The 9,189-nt window shown below is 47.5% G+C and overlaps 1 protein-coding gene across 1 annotated transcript; it reads right to left on the bottom strand.

Moving 5' to 3' along the window:
* Nucleotides 1-2,625: 2,625 nt before the first annotated feature.
* On the bottom strand, nucleotides 2,626-5,019 carry LOC144492964 (E3 ubiquitin-protein ligase TRIM16-like). Its single transcript, XM_078211677.1, has one exon. It carries the CDS (start codon nucleotides 5,017-5,019, stop codon nucleotides 3,355-3,357), a length of 1,665 nt encoding a protein of 554 aa, XP_078067803.1. The 3' UTR covers nucleotides 2,626-3,354.
* Between the last annotated feature and the right edge of the window lie 4,170 nt (nucleotides 5,020-9,189).

The following is a 9,189-nucleotide window of genomic DNA, read 5'->3' as shown; positions in this document are numbered from 1 at the left end:
ATTCTCATCCACTCTCAAAGTGGTGGGAATTTCCAACGGAGAACCCAAGGCAGGGCTGGCAAGCCATTGAAATCCCCATTCACATCAGTGGGACCAGAAGATTGCGCTGGCATGGAGGACTGGAAAATCCCGACCAGTGGGTGAGGGTGAGCGAGTGAGCGAGCACTCTGTGACTGTGAGTAAGACAGAAACACACACTCACACACCATAATAAGAACATAAGAATATAAGAACTAGGAGCAGGAATAGGCCATCTGACCCCTCGAGCCTGCTCCCCCATTCAATAAGATCATGGCTGATCTTTTTGTGGACTCAGCTCCACTTACCCACCCACTCACCATAACCCTTAATTCCTTTACTGTTCAAAAATTTATTTACCCTTGCCTTAAAAACCTTCAGTGAGGTAGCCTCAACTGCTTCACTGGGCAGGGAATTCCACAGATTCACAACCCTTTGTGTGAAGAAGTTTCTCCTCAACTCAGTCCTAAACCTGCTCCTTATTTTGATGCCATGCCCCCTATTTCTATTTCACCTGCCAGTGGAAACAACCTCCCTGCTTCTATCTTATCTATTCCATTCATAATCTTATATGTTTCTTTAAGATCTCCCCTCATTCTTCTGAATTCCAATGAGTAAAATCCCTTTCCTCATAAGCTCACCCTCTCAACTCGGGGTATCAACCTAGTGAATCTCCTCTGCACCCCCTCCAGTGCCAGTATATCCTTTCTCAAGTAAGGAGACCAAACTGTACACAGTACTCCAGGTGTGGCTTCACCAGCACCTTATCCAGCTGCAACATGTTTTTCCTGTTTTTAAACTCCATCCCTTTCGCAATGAACACTCTACTACTCACCTTTATTTATTACTCATTGTTTTCTGTTGCTCCACAAATTGATTCTTTCATACCTCAGTTTCTTTTTAAAATCCATGTTGTGCCAAATTTTATGGGCACGATCTCACTGCAGTGAGGTCAGAGAATTTGGCGCCCAGCCAAATCTCCACTCTGCATAAGGACAGGAAAATCCCACTGGCGTAAATGGTGGTAAGATTCTGGCTAATATCCTTCCAAAATTCGTTAATTTTGAGTGAGAAAAATGTTGAAATGTGCCCAGCAGCCCCACCTCACACGCACAAAAAGCTTGGTGAAGCCTGAGTTAATGCAACATTTAATGTGGAAGAATTTTCGGATAATTTTCACTCCCTGCAGACTGCAACTTCCGTGACTCGTGATTTGTACTCTGCATGTTACCTCGCAGTCCATTTCTCATAGCCAAATGCTGAGGAGATGAACTGACAAGAAGAGTAACGAAGCAAGTGAGAATGGAAAAGAAAGATACAGAGGCAGCATTGTGAATGAAACAGAAAAGGCCCTGAAGCAAAGCCAGCTGAAGGAGACAGGCAGCTGGGAAAATTGTAACCACAAGAACCTACGAGATGTACAAACAAGCAAATTACATACATGACAGTAAGAGCAAGTAGACTGAAAAATATGAGGTGGTTATCATCTCTACAGCATGAAAGAGGTACAACTGATGCTGAACTGAAAGAGGAGGACCCCCTTGGCTAGTCAATTGCTTACACATTAAATGTGATGTTCAGTCCACCAACGGAAAGACACAACATCATTTTTGGTTTGCGACGGGACTGAGGTAAAGTTTGTATTTGTCAACCCTCAGGGTCTCTTAATCCCGTGTATGCATCAAACATAAATCAAGGGATTTTAATCTGCCAAAGGCTACGAGAATATTCTTCCTGCACACACAGAGGGACGAATGGGCACATCATCACATCTATGCCAATAAGGCAGAGACACTAATGCTTTTCTGTCCTCGCTAATTATTCCCGCAGTGTTGGCGAGAGCCAAGAAAAACAGGCCATCATCGCTGGTCCGCTGTGGATACTGTTTGTTGGGCACTCGAGCACATGAATTCCGATTCTATGACCTGCTCCAGATTGTCACTGACCAGTGGGGCTACAAGGGTTTAGCCCGTAGATAGTCACTTTTTGGAATTCAGCTACCAGGAAACAATGAGCAGGCTGCCAATCTCCGTCAACAGACAGAAAACCTGCATTTTAGGAGCCAGATTGAATGCTGCTAGCCTCAGAAGACTAAGAGGCCCGGGCTTGTTCTTGGATTTGCTCCAAGGCCTTTACTCCAAAGCCTCAACTGGTGGGCGGACAATACAACTGGATCGGGGGAGTAAACATTACAGGCAGTAGCTTCCTCACATAGACAGCCATGTGCCTGCATGACAAACAGAGGGAATAATCCACCCTTTCTATTCCAAACTGCAGCCAGCGACAGAGCTACAGTTAACTGTGGGCTACTGATTTTAAAATATAAGAACATTTTGATGTGGACTTTGCTGTCTCGTAAATTGTTTCACAAAAAAACTCAATCTACCGAGCTGCGTCCAGTTACTAAAACCAGTGCTTTGAAGATGTAATTCCATCATCAAAATGACCGTGAAATTTTTTTTGAAACGAAAACGTCAAAGACTCTAAACAACTCTACTTAAAAATTCACTCTCCAGTGGTGTAGCATCTGCTGCATCACAGGCTTAGCCTCTGGCAGTCACCATGTTAAAGTACACCAGCACTCTTTCATAAAATATTCTTAATTCAATTCAGCAAAGTTTTTTATTAAATACTTTTTTAAAAAATCCTGATACATTATAAGTTATTTACAAGTACATGTACAGAAATCTTAGAAGCCGTATTCACAGCTGTTTCACCAACTTAGTCACCTGCAAAATTCCACAACTGGGCAAAGAAATGACCTTTCTAAGTATATTTATTAGTCACAAATAAGGCTTACATTAACACTGCAATGAAGTTACTGTGAAATTCCCCTAGTCGCCACATTCCGGTGCCTGTTTGGGTCAATGCACCTAACCAGCACATCTTTTGGACTGTGGGAGGAAACCGGAGCACCAGGAGGAAACCCATGCAGACATGGGGAGAACGTGCAGATGCCGCACAGACAGTGACCCAAGCTGGGAATCGAACCCGGGTCCCTGGCGCTGTGATGCAGCAGTGCCAACCATTGTGCCACCGTGCCGCCCCTTATTTCAATAGACGCATGTCTTATTTTGGTATCGAAAGTGTCCTTTTTATGACGATGAACCAGACTAAAATGATACTGCGGATGCTGGAATCTGAAGCAAAAACAGAAGAATGCTGAGGAAATCTCAGTAGATCTGGCAGCATCTTGTGGAGAGAGAGAATAGAGCCAATGTTTCGAGTCGGGATGACCCTTCAGACTCCAAGTGTTGGCTCTATTCTCTCTCCACAGATGCTGTCAGACCTGCTGAGATTTTCTAGCACTTTCTATCAAATGAGATGATGCCCAGTTCAGTCAGAAATATGACAAAATGACTGGCTATTTATGAGTCTGAAAGCTGGATACAGCGGCTCAGTGAATACAGCCTGAAATTTGTGGATTAAGGTCACTGTATCCGAAACACCATAAAATGAGAGACTTCCATTAGAACAGTTTAGATACACACCAATTTGTTCATATTTCTCCGATTTTACTCGAGTTTCTATATTATTGTGCCACGCTGAGCAATGAGTACTGTACAACTGTATACCCCAAGAATGATCATTCTTCCCAATGAAACAGCAGTAGTCAGGTCCTTTTCTCTTGATGCTTTTATATGTCACACCCAGGCAGCTACCTTCACTGATTTCAACCTCCCAGTAATGGGCACCTTTCTCCAGTTTCTCCGCACACAGCACTTGCCAGCAACAGTCAAACCGTTCTGAGTGGTCAACTTCGTAAACCTCCTCTGGCCAGATATTCGTCGCTCTGCGGTTCTCCTTGGTCAGGGAGAGGCACTTGTGTGCTGTCTTTGAGTCAAGCATCAGCTGGCGGGAATACGTGAGAAGTTCCACCCGGTTCTGCGGTTCTGGTGACTTTGGCCAATACTGTCTCAAGCCGGCTACTTCAGGGCCAAGGTTTTCTACGATTTGATTGCATTTGCTCTCCAGTTGTCCCGTGAGGTTAACAAAAATCTGCCTTAAGTCAGCCAAACTAATACCCACGTCACTGATGACCTGGGATGGGGCTTTTACATGCTCATTGCTGAGAGCTTTAACCTCCTGTAGGAATTTGATATCATCACGAATACCAGAAAGCTTTCCCAGCCGTAGCTTCCTCGCCCTTAATTCAATACATTTCTCTTCCTTTTTGGTGATGGCATCTTTAGATTTAATTACTGCTGTCTGCTTCTCTTTCTCTATAAATTCAGCCACTTTGATATTTGCATTTTCAATGTCTTGGACCAATTCCTTAAATTTAGCAGCAAAGCCTTTTTGCAAAGTGATCGCAGAGTTTATAATTGAATCGCTTTGCTTTCTTAATTCTCCAATCTCATTCTCAGTCATTTCTACCAGTTTTTCCAACGTTGCCTCTTTACCTGCCAGCTTTCTTTGCTGCTTGGCTCTCTCCTCATCTACAGTCACAAATAGGTGCTCCCCGTGTTCTTGGACGACACATATACAGCAGATAAAAGTCTCATCCGTTCGACAGAACAGTTCCAGCGGCCTGTTGTGCCGTTTGCATTGCCGGTTCTCCACGCTTTTGACTGCATCGACCAGCTCGTGATGGCTCAGCGCTGCGTTTACAAGGTGCGGCCTGACATGGGCATCGCAGAACGATGCCTTGCACACCAAACAGGACTTAGTGGCCTTAACCTTGCGGTCAATGCAAAAGTCGCACACCGCATCGTCTGGGTCAATGCAAGACTCTGGTGGAGCCACCTCCTCAGGTTTGGAGATCTTCTCCACCACCTCGCACAGGGCAATGTTTTTGCAAAGGTGAGGCTTGTGGGGGAAGCTCACTCGACATTTGGGGCAGCAGGGTGACGTTGCGTTCGCCTCTTTATCCCAATAACTCTTTATGCATTCCATGCAGAAATTATGACCACAGGGGATTGTAACAGGTTCTGTGAACAACTCCAAACAGATGGCACAGCAAAGTTCCCCCTCCAGAAGAAGCTGACGAGACGCAGCCATGGCAAAAGGCAGGAACGGAGTGCTGAAAATGAAAGTAAAGTGGAACTTCCTGGATGATTAACTTTGCATGGTGATCTCTGAGCTGAAAAGAAAAACAAGTTAGTAAACAGCACCACCTAGATTCCGTCATTCATTAGTGAGCTGACACAGTGGTTCTCAAACCCTTTTGATTAAAAGGACCTCTTTTTAGATGGGTTAGTTTTTACAGAACCTCCCCCCATCTAATTTGTAATGCTGTGTATTATTCACAGGCAGTGCCTCATGTAAAGAGTATTTTAATAAAGCTTTTAAAAATACAGGTAATCACTTGCAGATATCATTGTGTTGGGTGTGACTGTTCAAAATATTTAAAAACTTCCTCTTCCTTGAACAAGACTGAACTCATCTGACACCATAGAATTATAGAGCCATAGAAAAGTTACAGCACAGAAGGAGACCACTCAGCCCATCTTGTCCATGCCAGCCCGAGGACACTCAGGTGCCCTTTGTAAATCCACCTTCCTGCACCTGGCCCATAGCCCGGCAGCTTACAGCACTTAAAGTACAAATCCATGTGCTTCAGAACATAGAACACAGAACAATACAGCACAGGAACAGCCGGAGAGAACAGCCGGGGGCGGCAGGGTGGCACAGTGGTTAGCACTGCTGCCCCACAGCGCCAGGGACCTGGGTTCGATTCCCAGCTTGGGTCACTGCTTGTGGGGAGTTTGCACGTTTTCTCCGTGTCTGCGTGGGTTTCCTCCGGGTGCTCTGATTTCCTCCCACTGTCCAAAAGATGAGCTGGTTAGGTGCATTGGCTGTGCTAAATTCTCCCTCAGTGTACCCGAACAAGTGCTGGACTGGCGACTAGGGGATTTTCACAGTAACTTTATTGCAGTGCTAATGTAAGCCTATTTGCGACACTTATAAATAAACTTTATTTAATAAATAAACTTTTCGGCCCACGATGTTTGCTGAACTTGACGCCAAATTAAGCTAATCCGTTCTGCCTGCCTTGGTCGATATCCTCCTATTCCTTGCATATTCATGTGCTTATCTAAAAGCCCATTAAATGCCCCTATCGTATCTGCCTGAACCACCATCCCTGGCAGTGCATTCCAGACACCTACCGCTCTTTGTGTAAAAAATCTGCCCCTCACATCTCCTTTGAACTTTCCCCGACTCACCCTAAGTGCATGCCCCTTAGTATTAGAGAGAGTTTAAAAGAGTTTGGGGTCTCTGCCTCCACCACCAACTCAGGCAGTGAATTCCAGCTACCAGATCTGAGTCTGGATTTTCAGGGCCCAATTCGAGTTGGAACGGAGGTGATCAGCCTCATCAGACAATAGTGACGTTGTGCAGCCTGATGTCTTCTCTCCCATTCCGGCAATATTCCTGAGGGTGGGGTTAGTGTGGGATTGCAAACTCACCCACACTCCCAAACGGGCCAACTGAAGGAGCTGTTCAAAGCCCAACTCTGCACACTTTGTGAATCTTCCTGGGGCAGCTACGTTCAGTAATGCCTTGGGATGGCACGGTGGCACAGTGTGATGCGCGATTAATTCACTCGGGAGGCTAGGACGTACCCGGGAATAAAGGCTTTTATTCACAACAAGAATAGAGCATACTGCTTAACAATACTATCTCAGACTAAGGGCCACTAGGAAGTAGCAGTGACCTTTATACTCCTGTAAGAAGACGGAGCCAAACGGAGTGTACCACAGAACAATGCTAACAAGTGGAACACCCCAACCCTAACCCCAACAGTAACAAGAGTAACATATGTACAAGTACCCATAGTGGTAACCATCTATGGTGCCACCACATTCACCCCTCCTTTAAAAACAAAGGCCGGTGGGGTAAGGAGACAATACGAACTGTCCATATGTTCACAAGTTCAGTCGTATCGGAGGTCCGCACCGTCTCTGCGACCTCCGCAGCACTGGCTCCAGTGCCGGTTCTGGTGACCGTGGTAACGACCCTCTCTCCGAGGTGGTGTCCAGTGACTCCTCCAGTTCCTCACACACCTGTGGACCTCGAGGTGGCGACAATCTCCTGGACTCAGGCAAGCTGTACACGGGAGTAAGAGGATTAAGTGGAGGTCCCGATGCTGCCCGCGCCGTGTCAGAAGGGGAGAGAATGGGCAAAGGAATCCTAACCAGGGGTGCGTGAGTGACGGGGGTTTCCAGGTCCCCTGCAGGCGCCAGATCTCTGATAGAGACCGTGTCCTCTCGCCTGTCAGGATATGCCACATAGGCATATTGAGGGTTGGCGTGGAGGAGATGGACCTGTTCAACCAACATGCCGCCGCAGGAGGACAGGTCCTGAGTACGTCAACCAAGACGGCAGTGAGGTCCCAGAGGAAGACTTCCTAGGGAAGGTAAACATCCGCTCATGTGGGGTAGCGTTGGTTGCCGTACACAGGAGGGACCGGATTGAATGGAGCGCATCAGAAAGTACCTCTTGCCAACGGGAGACTGGAAGACCCCGAGACCTTAATGCCAGTAAAACAGCCTTCCAGACTGTAGCATTTTCTCTCTCGACCTGTCCGTTACCCCTGGGGTTGTAACTCGTAGTGATACTCGAGGCAATTCCTTTAGAGAGCAGGTATTGCCTCAAGTCGTCACTCATAAACGACGAACCCCTATCACTGTGGATATAACTGGGGTAGCCGAACAGGGTAAAAAGACTCCGCAGGGCTTTGATGACCGTGGCAGAGGACATGTCAGAACAGGGGATGGCGAAGGGGAATCGGAAGTATTCGTCAACCACGTTGAGGAAATACACATTCCGATCTGTCGAAGGAAGGGGGCCCTTGAAGTCAACACTCAGTCGTTCAAAAGGGCGAGTGGCCTTAATGAGATGTGCCCTGTCAGGCCGGTAGAAGTGCGGCTTGCACTCTGCACATACCTGGCAGCTTCGAGTTATCGACCTGACATCCTCTATGGAGTAGGGCAGATTCCGGGCCTTTACAAAATGGAAGAGCCAAGTGATCCCCGGATGGCAGAGATCATTGTGGAGGGCCTGTAGCCGGTCCTCCTGCACACTGGCACATGTTCCACGTGACAGGGCATCTGAGGCCTCATTGAGCTTCCCCGGACGGTACACGATATCATAGTTGTAGGTGGAGAGTTCGATTCTCCGCCTCAAGATTTGATCATTCTTAATTTTTCCCTTTAACGTGTTGTTGAACATGAAGGCCACGGACCGCTGGTCCGTGAGCAGGGTAAACCGTTTGCCAGCCAAATAATGGCGCCAATGCTGTACGGCCTCCACAATGGCCTGAGCCTCTTTTTCCACAGAGAAGTGCCGAATTTCAGGGCCTTGGAGGATGCGAGAGAAAAAGGCGACGGGCCTGCCCACCTGGTTAAGTGTGGCGGCCAGGGCGAAATCAGATACATCACTCTCCACCTGAAAGGGGATGGACTCATCGACAGCGTGCATCGTGGCTTTCGTGATGTCGGCTTTTATCCCTGCAAAGGCTAGGCGAGCCTCTGCTGTCAGGGGAAAAGAGGTAGATTTTATGAGCGAACGGGCTTTGTCCACATAATTGGACAAAGTGCATAGTACGAGAAGAAGCCTAAGCATCTTCTAAGTGCTTTGATGCTAGTGGGTAGGGGAAGTTCAAGGAGGGGACGCATACGGTCTGGATCGGGGCCGATGACCCCGTTTTCCACCACATATCCGAGGATTGCGAGGCGGTGCTTGCTAAATACGCACTTCTCCCTGTTATAGGTCAGGTTCAGGAGAGTCGCAGTGCGTAAAAACTTCTGGAGGTTGGCGTCGTGGTCCTGCTGGTCATGGCCGCAGATAGTGACATTATCCAGGTACGGGAAGGTAGCCCATAGCCCGTTTTGGTCCACCATTCGGTCCATCTCACGCTGGAAGACCGAGACCCCATTAGTGACACCGAAAGGGACTCTTAAAAAGTGGTAGAGACGGCCATCCGCCTCAAAGGCCGTGTATTTGCGGTCCTCTGGGCGAATGGGGAGCTGGTGGTAGGCTGACTTCAAGTCGATGGTGGAGAACACCCGGTACTGCGCAATCTTGTTGACCATGTCAGATATGCGCGGGAGAGGGTCCACGTCCAGCTGCGTGTACCTATTAATGGTCTGACTATAGTCTATGACCATCCGGGGCTTGTCTCCAGTCTTGACCACCACAACTTGTGCTCTCCATGGGCTAGTGCTA

The sequence above is a fragment of the Mustelus asterias genome, chromosome 4 (assembly GCF_964213995.1).
Source record: "Mustelus asterias chromosome 4, sMusAst1.hap1.1, whole genome shotgun sequence".
NCBI classification, from domain to species: Eukaryota; Metazoa; Chordata; class Chondrichthyes; order Carcharhiniformes; family Triakidae; genus Mustelus; species Mustelus asterias.
The sequence above is the reverse complement of the archived record's forward strand: the minus strand, read 5'-3'. Positions and strand labels throughout refer to the sequence as shown.